The 16,842-nt window shown below is 41.0% G+C and overlaps 1 protein-coding gene across 4 annotated transcripts in view; it reads right to left on the bottom strand.

The window, feature by feature from the left end:
* Positions 1 to 16,842, bottom strand: part of kazna (kazrin, periplakin interacting protein a) — a 178,820-nt gene that overhangs the window by 110,860 nt on the left and 51,118 nt on the right. For all 4 annotated transcript variants that reach the window (XR_015089619.1, XM_086052103.1, XM_086052100.1 and 1 more), the window contains exon 3: positions 14,906 to 15,095. Coding sequence is in view for 3 of the 4 variants with exons in the window: in XM_086052103.1 (XP_085908229.1) it covers positions 14,906 to 15,095 (190 nt within the window). In the remaining variant the exon portion in view is untranslated. The remainder of the gene's footprint in view (positions 1 to 14,905; positions 15,096 to 16,842) is intronic.

Here is a 16,842-nt window from a genome sequence, read left to right as displayed (position 1 = left end):
CCACTAGTTGAAATATGGCATTCTGATTAATATTGCGTTTGTGGAATATAAGTTAAGCAGCAAAGTGCACCCACTTTTAGCCACCTCAGTGCACGGCCATTTTGTCACTTCTGTCGACTGAATATGACATCGAAGTTGCTCAGGGCTCAGAGACCAACCAATCACGGCTCACCTGTTTTCTGAACAAATCCATGTTAGAACATAATGATGATTCCCAGATGTGTTTGTCAAATGCATGATTAAAGCACAAATTTGTGCATCTTTGACAATGTTCACTGCAAGGGACTCTGTGATTGCCTGCCACTGGACTCCTTTCTTGTCATACTCAAAAAATATGAAAATGATTCCACTCATGTCGGCTGTGTCTGACCGGGTATCAAACCTTTTTTGAAAAATAGTCGCTAGGGGTTGACCAAATTCCTAAATTGGCAACACTAACTCTGCTTTTGTAAAAGAACTCTTCTGTGTTCTCGGCCATGTTGTTAGTGTAGGCAAAATGACGAAGGTACTCGAATAATCCAGTCCAACGACAAGTTATATTTGTTTCTATTTTTTTTCAAAATGCAGTCACAAAACCTTTTGAGTAATACGAATTCAGGCAGATTATGGATCGTAACTGTTTACCAGTGGTTTATGTGGAAGTTGCAACATTCTATGATGTATGTTGGAAATTTCCATTCACTGAAGTGTTTATTACACAATATCAGCGTCATCACTCTTGCGGATCCATGTTAACATTGGCTGTCCTTTAGCCTTAGAGTAAACCACCCAATACAAAGGCAAGGTCTTGCATAAACCTTCAAAGCTCTCGTGGCCTCCGTCCTCTCAAGTCATTTCACAAAAAAACGCTGATCCACTATCCTGCTGTATTTGTCAGCTCTTGAATGATTACAGTGAGAAGTGTGCACGGAGCAATCTGCTCATGAGCCACGTGCATATGTATGAAAATGCTCCACTGCAAAGCAATCCATCCATCTGCAGCGCTATGCAGTAATTCTATTCATCTATACCTGTGCCAGAAATGTCTTTATCATCTTGGATTTCACAAACTCTGTTGCCCCCAGCAAGGATCCTAAATTAATCGTGTCAAGTGGTAGGGAAATAAACAAGAGAAAACACATAACAAATGCACACTATTTGGATAGGAGCATGTACAAGGTTGAACTGTGTGTAAGCTACGGAGAGTTACTTCTCTCCCTACTTCTTACCAGTACAAGAGCAGCTGTTCTAGATGGAAGCTATATCCTTGAAAGTGGAACCTCAAACAAATGCAATAGGTTCATGCCAGACCCACAAAATAAGAATGACACCAAGACATGCCCAGATAATACTGCAGCAGCATTAGTCACATCAAACACATGTACTGCATTCGTCACATCAGACATTGTATTGTATGAGTCTCCCAGAAATGGGACAGAGGACATAAATAAAGGCTCACATCCATTCAGTCTACAAGTACCAGAAATGAGATGAACAAGAGAAATGTCATTTTGTGGTTTCTGCCGCCACAGACGCTAGTATGCATGCTCCACACTGTGAATAATTGGTGAAGATATCTTAGAAGGCCCTGCAGCGAACCGTATACAAACCATTCTCCTCTTTTGCCTACACTTTACAACATCATATCATTCAACCGGCACTCGGGTGGCTCCATGACGAGCACCCACATTTATCATTGATGAGGACCCAAATGGCTGGGCCTACAACGCTGGCCACTTGGCTTTGAGCATGCAGCCGATCGAATCCCTGACTGTGACTGTGACCTAACTTCTAGTCCAATTTTCTTCTGCTTTTATTGTTGTGGCCAATGATAGATCCGAAATACATTAATCTCCTCCACTGTATCGGAAGGACTAATTTGTTTTGTTGGGCCTTTGGCAAAACATCAACAACAAAAAAAGTAGGCCATGGAGACTAATGGGACATCATAGTTGTTACAAAGGAAAACTTACAAAGTTTTCCATCATGTTGGGATGACTTTAAATTGTTGCTCACAGTACCGGTAGTTTTCTTTATTTGGGAAGATATAACTCACTGTGGCTTGTCACCTACAGGGATATACAGAATAATAAATGCCTTGACATTTATGCTACACTTTAGTTCTGTACCTGTGTGACACAACAACTTGGGCATTAAATTTGCATTCTAATACAGTAGACCTGCTGCTGCCAAACAACCTCAGATTTCTTATTTAGAAACAATTGTTCACGGGAAATGAAGAAATGTAAAAAAAATCCATTCCAGGGTGAAACTGTCAATCTCATGAATCTCATATTCACTGTTTACGCAATCAAGTATCATTCTGACATTTTTACCAACAAGTCTAAAAAATTATGATTAAAAACAAAATAAATCAAAACTAATCACCACTTGATAACTATAAAGTAGTGGTGAGGCAGCCACTGCGTATCTAAATTATATCAAATTGCAAAATATTCACAACTCTTCAGATACATGACAAAGTAATGAACATGCAGAGGAAGGTTGAACGATAGTGCCTGGGAGAAGCATCTCTTAACTGTAATTGTCACTTTAGCCATAATGTGCTCAGCAACTAGTACAGAGACCTGCGTGCCGCTTCTCTCATTACCCTTTTTTTTTTTTTTTTTAAACATAACTTTTACCTTCGCTTAGGGGCGCAGTGAAAAACACACAAAAAAGATAAAGTAAAGGGAAACCACACTTGTTGAATTAATTCGTTAGACCTCGGGTGTCAAACTCACTCACCAGTTCTGACCCACCATAAATGCAAATGACGTGCGTGTACTCGTTCCTGCTGAAAAGTGTACCAACATTTAAAATTTTTACTGAACATTTTGCTTTGGTTTACCAAATTGAACAACCTTTGTTGGGAAGAAACTCATTATATGGTTACATTTACTTAAATATTTTTTTAGGTAAATTGTACTCATCAGAGTAGTTTTAATGCAACATACTTATTTTAACTTTAGTATTTTTATTAAGAATAAACACTGCTTTTAGTCAGTTACATTGAGCTCAATTACGCTCGCTATTTTTTAATACATTTATTATTGCTCTTGGCGGCACGGTGATCGACTGGTTAACACGTCCGCCTCACAGTTCGGAGGCCGTGGGTTCAATCCCGGCTCCGGCCTCCCTGTGTGGAGTTTGCATGTTCTCCCCGTGCCTGCGTGGGTTTTCTCCGGGTACTCCGGTTTCTTCCCACATTCAAAAACATGCATGGTAAGTTGATTGGACTCTCTAAATTGCCCCTAGGTGTGATTGTGAGTGCGGATGTTTGTCTCTGTGTGCCCTGCGATTGGCTGGCAACCAATTCAGGGTGTCCCCCGCCTACTGCCCAAGGACAGTTGGGATAGGCTCCAGCACGCCCGCGACCCTTGTGAGGATAAGCGGTATAGATAATGGATGGATGGATTATTGCTCTTGCACAATCAGTTTTTGTTTTCTCGAAGAGACTTTTGCTTCTAGCGCTGTCACATGAGTTTTTCACCAATCCAATGTTAACCAATCGTGGCGTTTGATTCTGTTTTACCAAACGAACCCAGCATAGGCAGTCACATGACGGCACACAAAGTCTCTGCTGTCCCACACAGAAGCAAAGCTTTCAAAGTGACTAATTGATGTAGTGCATGGCAGAAATAACAGAGTCTGAGTCGCAGTCAGAAGAGGCACAACACCCCTGGCCTCACGATCAAACGGTGTTTACTTTATAGACTAAGAAAAAGAACAGCTACTATAAGTCATGTGCTGAGCTGCCTTGCTACTTTTTTTCTTATCTCTGTCTATTGTGCTGTTTCACAAGTGTAAACAAATATAGTTAATTTAGGACTATTTCTTAGGACTGAATTAGCCTTAATTCATGTTATATAAAGATGAAATGTTCTGTTGTTTTAGTTAAAGTGATAAGGTTGGGAAATATCTGAATGCAAACATTCAGACTTTACTACATTTTTTTTTACTTGAGTAACATTATTCTAAAGCAGGGACAAGCAACTTAAATGCTGGAGGGGGCTACAATTTTTCCTGCTACTGGGGGGCCCACAAAGGACCTTACCAGATGTAAGATAATATTTATCTTTTAAATAGTGACAAAATATGTGCATGTGCAAAAGAAATGCTCTTAGTTAGCACATTTCATTTTTAATAATACATTTTTTTTTCAATGTATGTATGAAAGATCCACTCCTTTAAGCCAACAACACAGGTTTTGAAGAAAACAACAAAATAACCACATACTGTAAAAAAGATAAATAAAAATTTTAAAAAATCCCAGTGCAAAGGGCTCTCTTGCATAAAAATTACCATTCAAAGAGGGCACAAAACTGTTTAACAAGAAACCAACATTTTCTTTTTACAAAAATAAACTCATCCACATTTTTTACTTTTTGTCCTGCAGATCCGCAAAAATGTATTAGGCCTACTCAGGTTGTAGTATAGAGCAGGATAAGACCCAGTGTAAGTGCACTTAAGACATGTCTGCCATCTAGTGGTGAACGGTGATATTACAACTTAAAACTACAGTCGACTCCTGCATATTTACAGTTCGTCACCTGCAGATTTACATATTCACAGATTTTTTTTCTTTTCAATATATTTTTGCTATTTTGGATGTTTGTTGTTTTTTCCAGCATCCTCCACTCCATTTGCCCCATTTTTCATGGAAAACGTACATTGAATGTTTATCAGCACCTTTTGAAGAATTTTGGGGGATTGTAAGAAAAAAAAAAAAAAAAACTAATTTTTTCCCTCATTTTGTTTATTTAGCGGCCACTCGAAGTGTGGTCATGTGCCACATCCACTTGCCCATCCATGTTCTAAAGTAAAAGTACTCTTAGGTGAGTACAGTTTTTGGCTGCTCTACCCATCTCTGACTCAATGGCAACACTAAAAACACAGCAAACTCAGCTGGACCATCTGCTTCTGCATGAGCGTGCTTAGTTCATCACTCTTCAGGAAACACATGCGGAAAGACAGCGTGATCTTCATTTACATATTGGAGAGCCACTCAAACTAAATCATCAAAAAATATCAAACGTTTCAGACAGGCTTGACCTATCCAATTACAATGAAGATTTGCTAAAGTCAAGACATAGATTTGGGTTTAGAATTGCGGGTTGGAGAATAGGTCCAGTGGCTGACTAACATCTTTCCAAACAGACTACACCATATGACCACATTGGGGTGTGAGAGCAACTGTAATGTGAATACACACCCAAAATGTGGTTAACACTCAGTTACAGTTTTGGATGAGTTGTAAATCAAAATGACACGATCCTGTCTCCCGCCCTCTCTCTCTCTCCAATGATTCCTGCGTGGACAGTATATTTAAATTAGTGGCTGGAAAGCATATGGTATGGTTCCAGACTAGCATCCTTCATCATCAACATGCATTACAAGTAACTAATTGTTACCTCCATTCACATGTTAAGGCTTTAGTCTTATTAATTCTGTTAGCATGGGTCATTTGATTTGGGACACTATTTCCGGAGGGTAACAATTCCTTCCTAATGTAAGATTCATTAGGAAAGTTAACTGCACCAGGAGATGTGCTAAATGAAGTCAGCCAAAGGAAACTGTGGTGTTTGCCTGCTTCAGTGAGTAGCCATGTGGACAGCAGCTGCCAAACAAATGTCTATTAAGCCTGCCATAAACATGAAACCTGCAAAGGACTATTCTTTTTTGTCTTGTTTCCCATTGTAAAGTGGATTTCCAATATCATCTTTATAAACATATGATGCAAAGGAGACTATTATCACATATTGAGCTAACTGACCGCTGCCATTAACAACTGCACTGTCCCAAAATGTTTCTCCTCTTTTTTGATGTATTTCTGTTATTCCATACCAAATGCTTCTATGAGCGAAGGAAAGTTTAGACCTAGCCCCCATGCAATGCACGTAAAAAGGCATGGAAATAATGGTACGGTTTAAAATGTCAGCGGTCGCAAAACCCTGTCATCTGAATTCAGGAAATTGTACACTTCAACAAATCTGATGGGATTTTGGCAGGACCACAACCAACCAACAATAAACGTAAGCGGTCTGGGGAATCATATTCATTGCCGTCAAGGGCAAGTGATGTGCCTTAATGCATAATGTTTCAGGATTGGGACAAAAGTAGTTGGGCACCAGGCTATTCCATCAACAGCCGCCTTTGCCAAACTTTAAGACAGTGTTTTTCAAACTGTGTGCAAACTGTATTGTCAGGTGTGCCGTGGGAAATGATCTAATTTGTGTGCCTGTGCGGTCTAGCGCCTGGCAGCGTAATCATGTAGTTACTACATTGTAGTACTCTTCCATGCCAGCAGGTAGCAGCAGCGGCAGGTAGATAATTGTCTTCATTTAGAGACAAGCGAATTAGTGACGCATGTTTATCCAAACAGGCCCATGTTTCTCACCGAGTAAGCATCAATATGAAACATTATAAAATACGTTTTTCTTTGTGTTTATTTAATTCCTATTAAATACGTTAGAATATAACGTCATTCTTCAATGTTAAAAAATGGTTGTACAAACAATACAACACTTATATTGTTAAAATGAGCTTTTTTTGCACAATTTCTGCTGGTGGTGTGCCGCGGGATTTTTTCAATGAAATAAATGTGCCTTGACTCAAAAAAGTTTGAAAACCACCGCTTTAAGCCACCCACAACACCCGCAGAGGTGACATACCACTCTGTCCAGATTATTCCGTGACGTAAAGTTAAAACTAAACTTGTCTGTGGCAATAATGGTGTCATGTACAGCATAAACAAACTGATTACAAATGCAATATTTTTCTTTCATGTGATTTCAACTAAAATGCCACACTAAAATGTCTCTATTCCCATAACTGCTATCTGCAGTCTTAGTACCATTTTAATATTTAAATATGGCTCCTCATTAATGATACATGCAGACAGTAAATCCCCCGTGCTAAATAATATAATGGGGCTAATTCAGCTCTGATCTTTTGCCCAACACTCTCATTAAGATGAATATTATACAGTTGGGTTCTCAACCACAATGAGGAATGAAACAGATGTCTAACTTAAAAGACCCTTACAGCAGAGGTGGGAGTAAGTCACATATGTGCAAGTCACAAGTCGCAATCTTCAAGTCTCAAGCAACTCCGCAGACACTGATTCACAGCGGGAATCAAGGAAGTCAAGTTGCCACCAAATTTCGATCAAGTCAAGTCATAAAATCTTGCTCGGTCACATGTTGGAGTGATAATAAAAACAAATGTTCACTGATCATACTACAAAAGGTGCATTACCTGTCAAAAAAAAAAAACAAGCAATGAAAATTTCCCTAAAAATGCATGTCTAAAAATGAAACTAATACAACTTGAATTCTAAAATGAGTGTCTTCAATCATTTAAAAGTGTGTGTTATTTTTTCATACTAACGTTTATATGAGTGGCACACTTTTAAGGTGGTGATAAATCCTGAAATATGCTGAATGTGGGAGTAAACGTATAATCACCGTTGTTGTTTGTGGCCCCAATCTGTTACCCAAATGTAATCAGCAGAGCTGGGCAGCGACCCTCCGTCCCCGGTCTCCGTCCTGCATATTCAATCGACCATGTGGTCCCGGTCGGTCGGAGTCAGCCAACCCGCGTCGAGAACGGACTTTACCGATACCGTGTCACATGCAGCTGCCGCATTCCTGACACGCGGTCGAGTAAGGAAGGAATAAAAAATAAAAGTCTGTGGTGTACCTTGCGGTCCCACAGGCGCAATGACATGTGTCCCATATTCTTTTTATTTCACCGATGACAATGCAGTGCGTGTCCAAATTACTAGATAAGTATTGATGTTCTCAAGAATGGCCTTGGTCTAGAGAACACGTTTTAATGGTCTCTGAATCAAAGACATGTTTACTCTGTCTTGTCTTGGGCTCGGAGCGGAAGGACTCGGAATTTTTTATCAAGGCTGGTCGAGACCATGCCACTACTACTGTGATCAGTGAGAAACGCAAAATGCAGGTCCTGCACTGCCTTTCCGTTGTTGCCTGGAGTGCCAGGCCCCGTGCATAAATTTACTTAGATTTAGATTTGCTTCATTGGACTATTTCAAAAACAACATAGCAGAATATTTTTTTGTTGCAAATGTACAGAAAAAAATATATTTTGTTCTAATTTTGTGCGTGTGTGTGTTTGCGTGTGATTTTTCTTTGATATATATACAGTCTTGATCTTGCCTCGGTGTAAACCTCCAAAAGTCTTGGTCTTGTCTTGGTCTTCATACTCTCTCGTCTCGATAATATCTTGGACTGGGTTGGCGTGGTCTTGACTACAACAATATCTCCCATTCATCGGCCACTGATCATGATTGTCCGATTTTCGTGGATAAGTACATGATCGTCATATATCGATCAATGGCATTTATTGCTGATCACAAAAACGATCACCCACAGCTTGTACTTTGCAGCTGGCAGTAAATTAGAGACCAGCCTGTGTGCAGTCCAGCGTCCCCTCTCCTATTCCTTCAAAGAGCACAGCCACGCTGCAGTGGCAAACAAAACCAAACATGATTGCAGATTTGCATCATGCAGCACATCTCACAAAAAGATTGCTCACGGGTGAGAGCACGTTAAAAATCTTTAAAAGACAACACATTTATTACGGCATTTGAAGAACAAACACTTGGCAGAACAGGGTGAGGTTCAAGGCTCAAGGGAGAGAATTTTGAAAAGGCAGAGAGAGGGGCAACTGTAAAGCAGCATCTTAAGCAGTCCACACTGGGTAACATGCGCCTGTATAAGCATGACAGTCCAATGCCTAAAAAAAATAATCCCAAAAATAATTGAATTTATTTGAGTAAATGACAAGCCTTTGTCAGTGGTGAAATACACTTGGTTCTGTTGTCTGCTATTTCACTCGGAGCCCCGCTACATGCTACCTGTCTCCTTAAAGAAGGCAGCTCATCCGCTCTAAGTTTGCTCTTCTTGAATGTGACGCACCATTGGACTGTAAATAGTCTCGGATTTCAGAAATCCTCCATGAAAGCAAACTAGCCAGGTTTGCATGCAGACTTTTTTGTTATGCCGAATGAAATAATTCGATTAAAGGTCTTGATCAACCTTTAACCTGTAACATGATCTATTCCGATCTGCCGTTATGACACTATATCAATCAGAAGAGCTGCTCTACAGCAGATCGATGTGATCACGTGGTTTATTAAGATGGATTGCTGTCGTCTATTTAGCACAGCAGGTTTATAAAAGCAACAGCATGATAAAAACAAGGTACATGTATTTTAAAACAAAATTCTCCCATCATAGACAATCTCTGGCATGAAGTCGCCATTTTCATGTGCGTAAACAACATGTATGTCAAGACAGAGCATGCGCAGACCAGACAGAGCTTGGCTATTCCAATTGAAGCGTATATCTTCTGTTTGGATTGGCAAAAGGAAAATATACCACCCCTGTGAACCTGAAGGAAATTTCATTCAGATTCGCACTGTTTATTCCGATTGATAGAATATATGGAGCATTTTCATTCCATTTGGTCATTCCGCTTCATTCTAATCGGGATACAGGATTCCATGTAGTGGTGAGCAATATGGCAAAAATATCACAATTTTTAAAAAATAAAATCACGATCATGATTTTATCATGATTGGAGCTAGCGGCTGCCTCTGGCTACCATGTGTCTGATCTCCATTTGCTTTGGCTGTCGGCGTAGTTTTTTGGGTGCTATCTCTGTCTCCGCAAGTGATTAAACAGGTTTGTCGTGTCGCCATCTGACGTCCGAACAAAGTCTCTGGTTTGCGCTTTCTCCTCCGAGGAAAAGCCAAACCAAATAGACACTGTGGATGTAGAGTTTCTTTACAGGACCAACTCTGCTTTGTGGTGACTTTCCGCTATAGCTTCCAAACAGGGAACAACAAACACGGAGGCGGGGAGTGTCACGTACCGTGCACTGTACGTGCTGTTATTGGTTGGTCGGGTATGTGTCGGCGACTTTGAGCCTCTATAGAGCTAAACTGTATAGAATGTGCCCTGGAGACGATCAAATGATCTTTCGGCTTTATGAGATTATGAGGTCGTCAACACGTTAACCCATTAAGGCCTAATGCGCCTGTCTCAACAGCTCCCCAAAACCTAAGGTCGCCTTTAGAATTACCCTTGAAAACCTGGAATTTCACAGAAATTCAACACTTACAAAATGATTAATATCTCAGCCTCTGTAGCAAACGGAAACATAATTCCAAAAGAATTAAAGAGCTTAGACATGTGGCTTTCACAAGGCAGAATGTATTATTATTTACTGTTTCAATCGAAGATGTAAAAATAACGTGTCAGTGCAAGAGAAGCACTATTTTCATTTTTTTTTAAATCGAGGAGTGATTACCATCCTCTATTCTGTTAAAAGACGTCAATATCGTCATTGTCTACAAACCATATATCACGTTTGATTGGTTCCACTGGTCGTGCGCGTCGTCTATATAGCACTGCCGTTACTTTACTTACTTTAATCAGAGTTCCGTCGATCGACGGTGTCCGCCATTAGCCTACCTACGGCTCGAAAAAATTCCACGACATCCTCCGTGGTCTCGCGACACCGTCACGTGTATATTCTGATGCATTAAGTTGGCTAAGAGACGGAAAATTGGATTACAAAAGGCTTGAAAGGTAGAATGAAAGGTAGAATGAAAGGTAGAATGACGCAACAGCGCTCCCGGCTGTAGTGATAGAAACAGGGTTATGCGCTCCCGAGCTTAATGGGTTAAAGTCCTTAACGATCTAATATCATCATATCGCCCACCCCTAATTCCATATAAGCCCAGCTGGTGATTATATTTATTCATTCATTCATTCATTATCCATACCGCTTATCCTCACAAGGGTCGCGGGCGTGCTGGAGCCTATCCCAGCTGTCTTCAGGCAGTAGGCGGGGGACACCCTGAATTGGTTGCCAGCCAATCGCAGGTCACACAGAGACAAACATCCGCACTCACAATCACACCTAGGGGCAATTTAGACAGTCCAATCAACTTACCATGCATGTTTTTGGAATGTGGGAGGAAACCGGAGTACCCGGAGGAAACCCACGCAGGCACGGGGAGAACATGCAAACTCCACACAGGGAGGCCGGAGCCGGGATCGAACCCACGACCTCTGAACTGTTAGGCGGACGTGCTAACCAGTCGACCACCGTTCCGCCGTGATTATATTTATGTTTAATCCAAATACAACATTCACAAATATTTGCTTTTACTTGGGGTGGAGGAGGGATTGTTAAAAAAAAAAAAAAAAAAACATTAAATAAATAAATAATAGAAATCAACATTTTGCCCTATTTTCCAACAGTTTATAGACCAAACCAGTAAATAAATAAATCGGAATAAATGATCGGAAAACCCCTTGTCTAAATATACATAATACACATTTGAAGATAATTGCTGAAAACGTGCAAAGACTATTGTGAAGATATAGCATTAAACAATTCTGTACCATTGACGTTTTACAGATTTTGTTGGGTCATGGATAAAATTAGGCTAAGTGATCCATTTGGGCCCCTGGTATGTCCCCCCACAAATCTAAATATGGTTATCTGGAGCAATCGTGAGTTATTTAGTTAAAATTACTCAGCCTATTTTTACTACTGCAGTTTGAAGTTAGCTAGCTAGCTAGGATTACACCTTGAAAATGCCTCTTCCCTGGATGCCAAAACTTAAAGAGCAGCTCAGTGTTATTCTTGTAATTCTCAAGTGTTCTCACAAGTGTCTCACAAGTGTCACATGTTTTGCATTCAGGCTACCAATGTAGGAACTCAAACCATTGTGGGTATATGATAAGTACAGAGAAAGGTATTTGCTCAAATGTCTGTCATGTAAGGGGAGCCACCGGATGAATAACTTGTGCCACCATGTTTAACCCATTAAGGCGCATAACTGCGTTTCTACCACTAGAGCCAGGAGCGCTGTTGCGTCTTTCTACCTCTCTACCGAGAGAGCGTATGTCGTTTTTTTTTTTTTTTTTTTTTAATCCAATTCTCGGTCACTTAACCAATGAAATACATCAAAATATACACGTGACGGTGTTAGGAGCCCGCAGAGGATGTTCTGAAATACTTTCGATGTCATAATGGCGGACGCCGTCGATCTCCGGAGCTCTGAAATAAGTAACGGCAGTGATCTAGACGACACGCTTGTGGACTTTGAACCAGTCGAACATGATTTATGGTTAAGATATATGTTTGAAGTTAATGACGATACTGACGGCTTTGTAACAGAATAGAGGATGGTAATTACCACTTGATTTTTAAAAAATTAAAAATAGTGCTTCTCTTGCACTGACACTTTATTTTTACATTTTTGATTGGAACTGAAAATAATAATGAACTCATAACTGTGGGAAAGCCACATGTCTAAGCTCTCAAATTCTTTTGCTGGTGGCTAGCACCTCTCGTTGTGGCATGGAGAGTCCTGTGATGACTTGGTGGCATATAGTCCAGCAACTGGAAGCTTTCAGTGGATATCCACTCTCAAATGATGAATGTGGTTTTAGCACATTCATCATTTGAGAGCGGAGAGAAGGGCTCAAGTTATCAAAATTTTGAAGATTCATTTTGTATACTTTTAAATCATTCAAATTTGACAGCGTTATTGACAACAATCTTCTCTGTGGCGTGTCATATTAATAAGAAGACATTTATTTTCATTGCAGGGCCTTTAAAAGATTGCCATAAACAATGACAATTGATACTGGTACGGCAGCACTTAAAAACAATTTCTAACCATTTTGGAAGGCTGCTGATCTTTCTTGGCTCAATATTCTATTGCTATCAGTTTCACCACAGAAGGTTTTTAGTCAATCACAAATAAGCTTTAAAATTGGAGACAGAGAACCTTGGTTATAGTATGATTACCGGTACATTATGTCTTAAGCCTTCATACAGAGAGGAATTTAGAAAGGTTGGCTCTGAAAAACACTTTACTTGCACTTCTTATGTCAGTCACTACTAACGCATTTCAAACACATTAGCGTGCACATAAAATTATGTATAATTTTAAGGACCGATTATGAAAACGATCTACACGTCATCAGACAGTCATTTTCAGGAAGTTATTTTACAAGCACACCAACACTTGACTGCAATTGCAGAAAAACATGATGGACACAAGACCTTTTGCACTAGAGCTCGCAAAATAACTCACAAATTCAGTGCAATTTCTTTGCTGGTGCTACGGATAACATCTTATTGCGATACATTAAAAACTCAAACTTATAGTGGGTAAGTGCACGTACACAGATGAGGAGATACATATAGATATTTTTCACTGCGTGGCACAATATAACCGCTAGGTAGAAGCAATGCAATAGAAATAAGCTATCACGCATGCTGGCGGGGTTACTGCTGCTTCTATTGCTCTGCTGCCAGGTAGCACGAGCAACTGCTCTTCCCTCAGGACTCGCGCTGTGCCGGCTGTGCAATGAACCGGCGACCCTTAGCGCGCACTTCCCTTCCAAATGTAGCCACTGATGATAAATTACCTAATCCACCAAGCCCCAGGTATTACTTATTCGCATACACCTCGGGTGGTAAAGGACAGCTCCAGGGAGAAAGAACAGATAACAAGAGGTGGGCATGAAGCAAAAATAAACACGTTTGACAAAGAGTGGAAAGGTAAGGAGGTCAAATGAAAGCAGGTCCATATCTAAATGATATTCAAACTGGGAACTATGAAGCATGTAGCTCCAGACCCAAGATCTATGCAGTATGCACACACACATCTGCTTCTTTCGGTCACAAAGAGAAGTCGAAAGAACTGAGATACATTTGCCTTCCATCACTGAACATCAACCTTGCAGGCATCATTTCATCTAAGCACCCAAGCAGTTCGAGGGACAATGACATCAGCACTCTCAAAGGAACGCTTGTCATCACACACACACACACACACACACACACTGCTATGGTAACAGCAGGAGTGTTAATGTGTATGAGAGTTAAAGGGGACACTTCGAAGCAAAACATAAAAATAAAAATGGGGGCACAGGAACCCAAAGCAATAGCCAACAGAGCAATTTGAAAGTCACCAGCTGTGTCATGCCCCGGCCGTGTTCAATGTTTCCTCATAGCAGAGGTCAACAAGGACTACCGGTACATGACTTTTATTTAGTCACATAGCAGATAATGCTGGCTGAGGTAGTTTTCCTTGTGAATCCAAAAAGAGGAAGTAGAGTAGACCTTTACGGCAAGCGTGTAGCTTGACCTCCGAGGTGTCTCAAATATGTTGGTTGGAAGGCAGCATAGTGCAGACAGACAGCTGGCTGGAGCAGCTGACTGCTATGGAAACAGCGAGAGTGTGGAAGTACGTGTGTGCCAGGATTTTGTAAGTCATGCATGCTTATGTCACCAACCATGTGTAAATACACAAATCTGTTAGCTATTTAAGTTCAACTGAGTATATGAGGGTAGAAAAGGGAAAGCAATAGCACACACACGCATGCACACCCGCATACACACACTTGACAGCATTCTAAAGACTGGGCAACTATTCAAGAGCTCTCGGTAACAGTAACCCACGGCAACCCAAAAGCCACCCACCTCTTTAGGACACACATATCCATTGGACAGTATAGGGCAAAATGAATGGACCAGAGTGCCAGTAGAAGAAAAAAAAAGAAGCTGTAACTTTACCCAGTCCAGCCTAACCAAAGTGCAGCACTACCCCCTCTGAAAGGTTCACAAGGTTAATTATTCAACACAGGGAGGGAGGCAGGGGGCGAGAGTGCACACAGGCAGCCAGAAACGCCACATCGCTTTTGTTCAACTCAGCCACTCACTCATTGACTGTGTGCGTTTTCTAACAGTTTGCAGCACGTGCTCTAGTGTCTGATCGTACTACACGCCTGCATCAGCATGCGTCTCCACATGTTTGCTGTTTCTCGGCACACGCCTCCACTCTCAGGCTGTGTTGTCTTACCGTTGTGATTGTGCTGCAGGGTCTCAAGCATGCTGCCGGAAGGGTCAGCAGCGCCCAGCTCGGTCAGTCTGCGGCTGGTGGCGCTCAGTTCCGAGCGCAAGTTGGTCACCTCCTGGCTGGCCGACTGAATGGCCCCGTCTATGCGCTGAGCCAGCTGCTTGTTGTCATCCATCATTTTCAGGATTTTTGCCTGCGGAGAGGAGAATCCGGGAAAGGTGTCATGCTGTCAAGTTGTGCATTTCCAGTGGAGCCAAATAAATCCTTCTTTAGGTCTTTTGATGAGAACGCCAAGTTAAGTCCTCTAAGCAGTTTGTCCTTTCGCTTGCAAAGAGGCATCCACCTCTAGGGAAATGTGGATCTGCTGGAGGGACTGTGTGTCCATGCGTATGGCAGGAGAGTGTCAGTGCGCTTGTGTATGTGTGTGCCTGTGAGTTCAGGAAGCACATGTGCCAGAGTGTTAGCCTACACTGCCCCTCAGTGAAATGTGCTCCCCGCAGCTGACTGTTGAAAGGACACAGCATTGAGATATGACAGGCACCTTTTTAAATGGACTGTACCACTTGCGCAGAGACACGGAGGGGGGGTAGGCTACTCATGCGAACTCAGTGAAGTCACAAGTGTCTTTTTGCACAGCTGTTTTGTTAAGATACTGCTGTTAGGTTGTGGTAAATAGTGTTTTTTGGGGAAACATAACAGTAATCCTACAAAATCTGAGAAAAGCCATTAAAGCGAAATGAAGTGTGACCTCTTCTTCCTTCTCTGTGTGTGTCCTTACCTTAGTGGTCGAAGGGAAGGGGTTTATTAGTTTTGACAATACAATACAATACAATACAATACCATTGTATTTATATAGCGCATTTCATAACAGCTAGAGCTAGCTGTAACAAAGCACTTTACAAACGGTAGACAATAAATACAGACAATAATAGGCCATAATACACAAGTATTAATAAATAAAGCTATAAACAATATATAAGATATAAATAGAAATATAAACAAATAAAAATTGACACCTGGAGAGGAGACGAAAATTTCAGGTCTGATGAAAAGCCAGAGAATAGAATAAGAAACAAGAAAGAAAGAAACAAATAAGCAGTAGCAAGGTGAAAATAAATACACTTTCACAAACTTTACATCACAGTAAAAAATAAATAAATAAATAAATAAATACATTTTAACAAAACAAGGCCAACAAGCTCAGACAATGAACGTGATGCGTTAAAGCAGAGGACTGAGAAATCTATATTTCCACTGAATGGAGTAGATACATGGAGTAGTTGACGTACTTCCAGTAAATTCTCATCTCAAGACATCGTCCTTTCCCGTACTGCCAGGCGCTGGTAGTTCAATTTCAGTTCAAAAAATTTCTATCAGTTGTCAACGTTTTGGGATATACGATAAACCACTTGCAGATCTCATGTGCGCATGTGCGAGAATCAAGTTAAAAAAAATAAGCCAAACACAAGCATTTTTTGTATGATTTTACAGAATTCTGTCACATGTGTATGCCTAACTGTACACCCTTTAATGATTGTAGACATTTTTTTAAAAAGCTTTAAGCCTCAGAGCCAACATTTTGACAGTTCTCAAGCTTTGATGTGTTGTTACTCTCTTTACATGGATTAACCAGAGCTGGGCATGCAGTCCGCCTATGTGACGGACCGGTCCGTCTATCCGCCGATGGCGGATGCCCATTTTGTAGGCGATAAACTATAGATGCGAACTTAAAAAACTAGACAGACCAAGCATAGTCGGAAGCCCATTTTTGTTGTCTATCTAATTGTCTGTCATCTATGTTTGCGGTAAGGCTACAATGGCTGCGGCAAGGCTTCTGTTCCATTGGCTGCAGCCGATTCCTTTGGACAGCTTCTGGGTCATAAAAGGAGAGGAACATAGTACGGCCACGGAGAGGCTTCCATGCCACAGTGAGTCTTTCT

The sequence above is a fragment of the Filicampus tigris genome, chromosome 1 (assembly GCF_054856515.1).
Source record: "Filicampus tigris isolate MCC_2025a chromosome 1, RoL_Ftig_1.0, whole genome shotgun sequence".
In the NCBI taxonomy this organism is placed as follows: Eukaryota; Metazoa; Chordata; class Actinopteri; order Syngnathiformes; family Syngnathidae; genus Filicampus; species Filicampus tigris.
The sequence above is the reverse complement of the archived record's forward strand: the minus strand, read 5'-3'. Positions and strand labels throughout refer to the sequence as shown.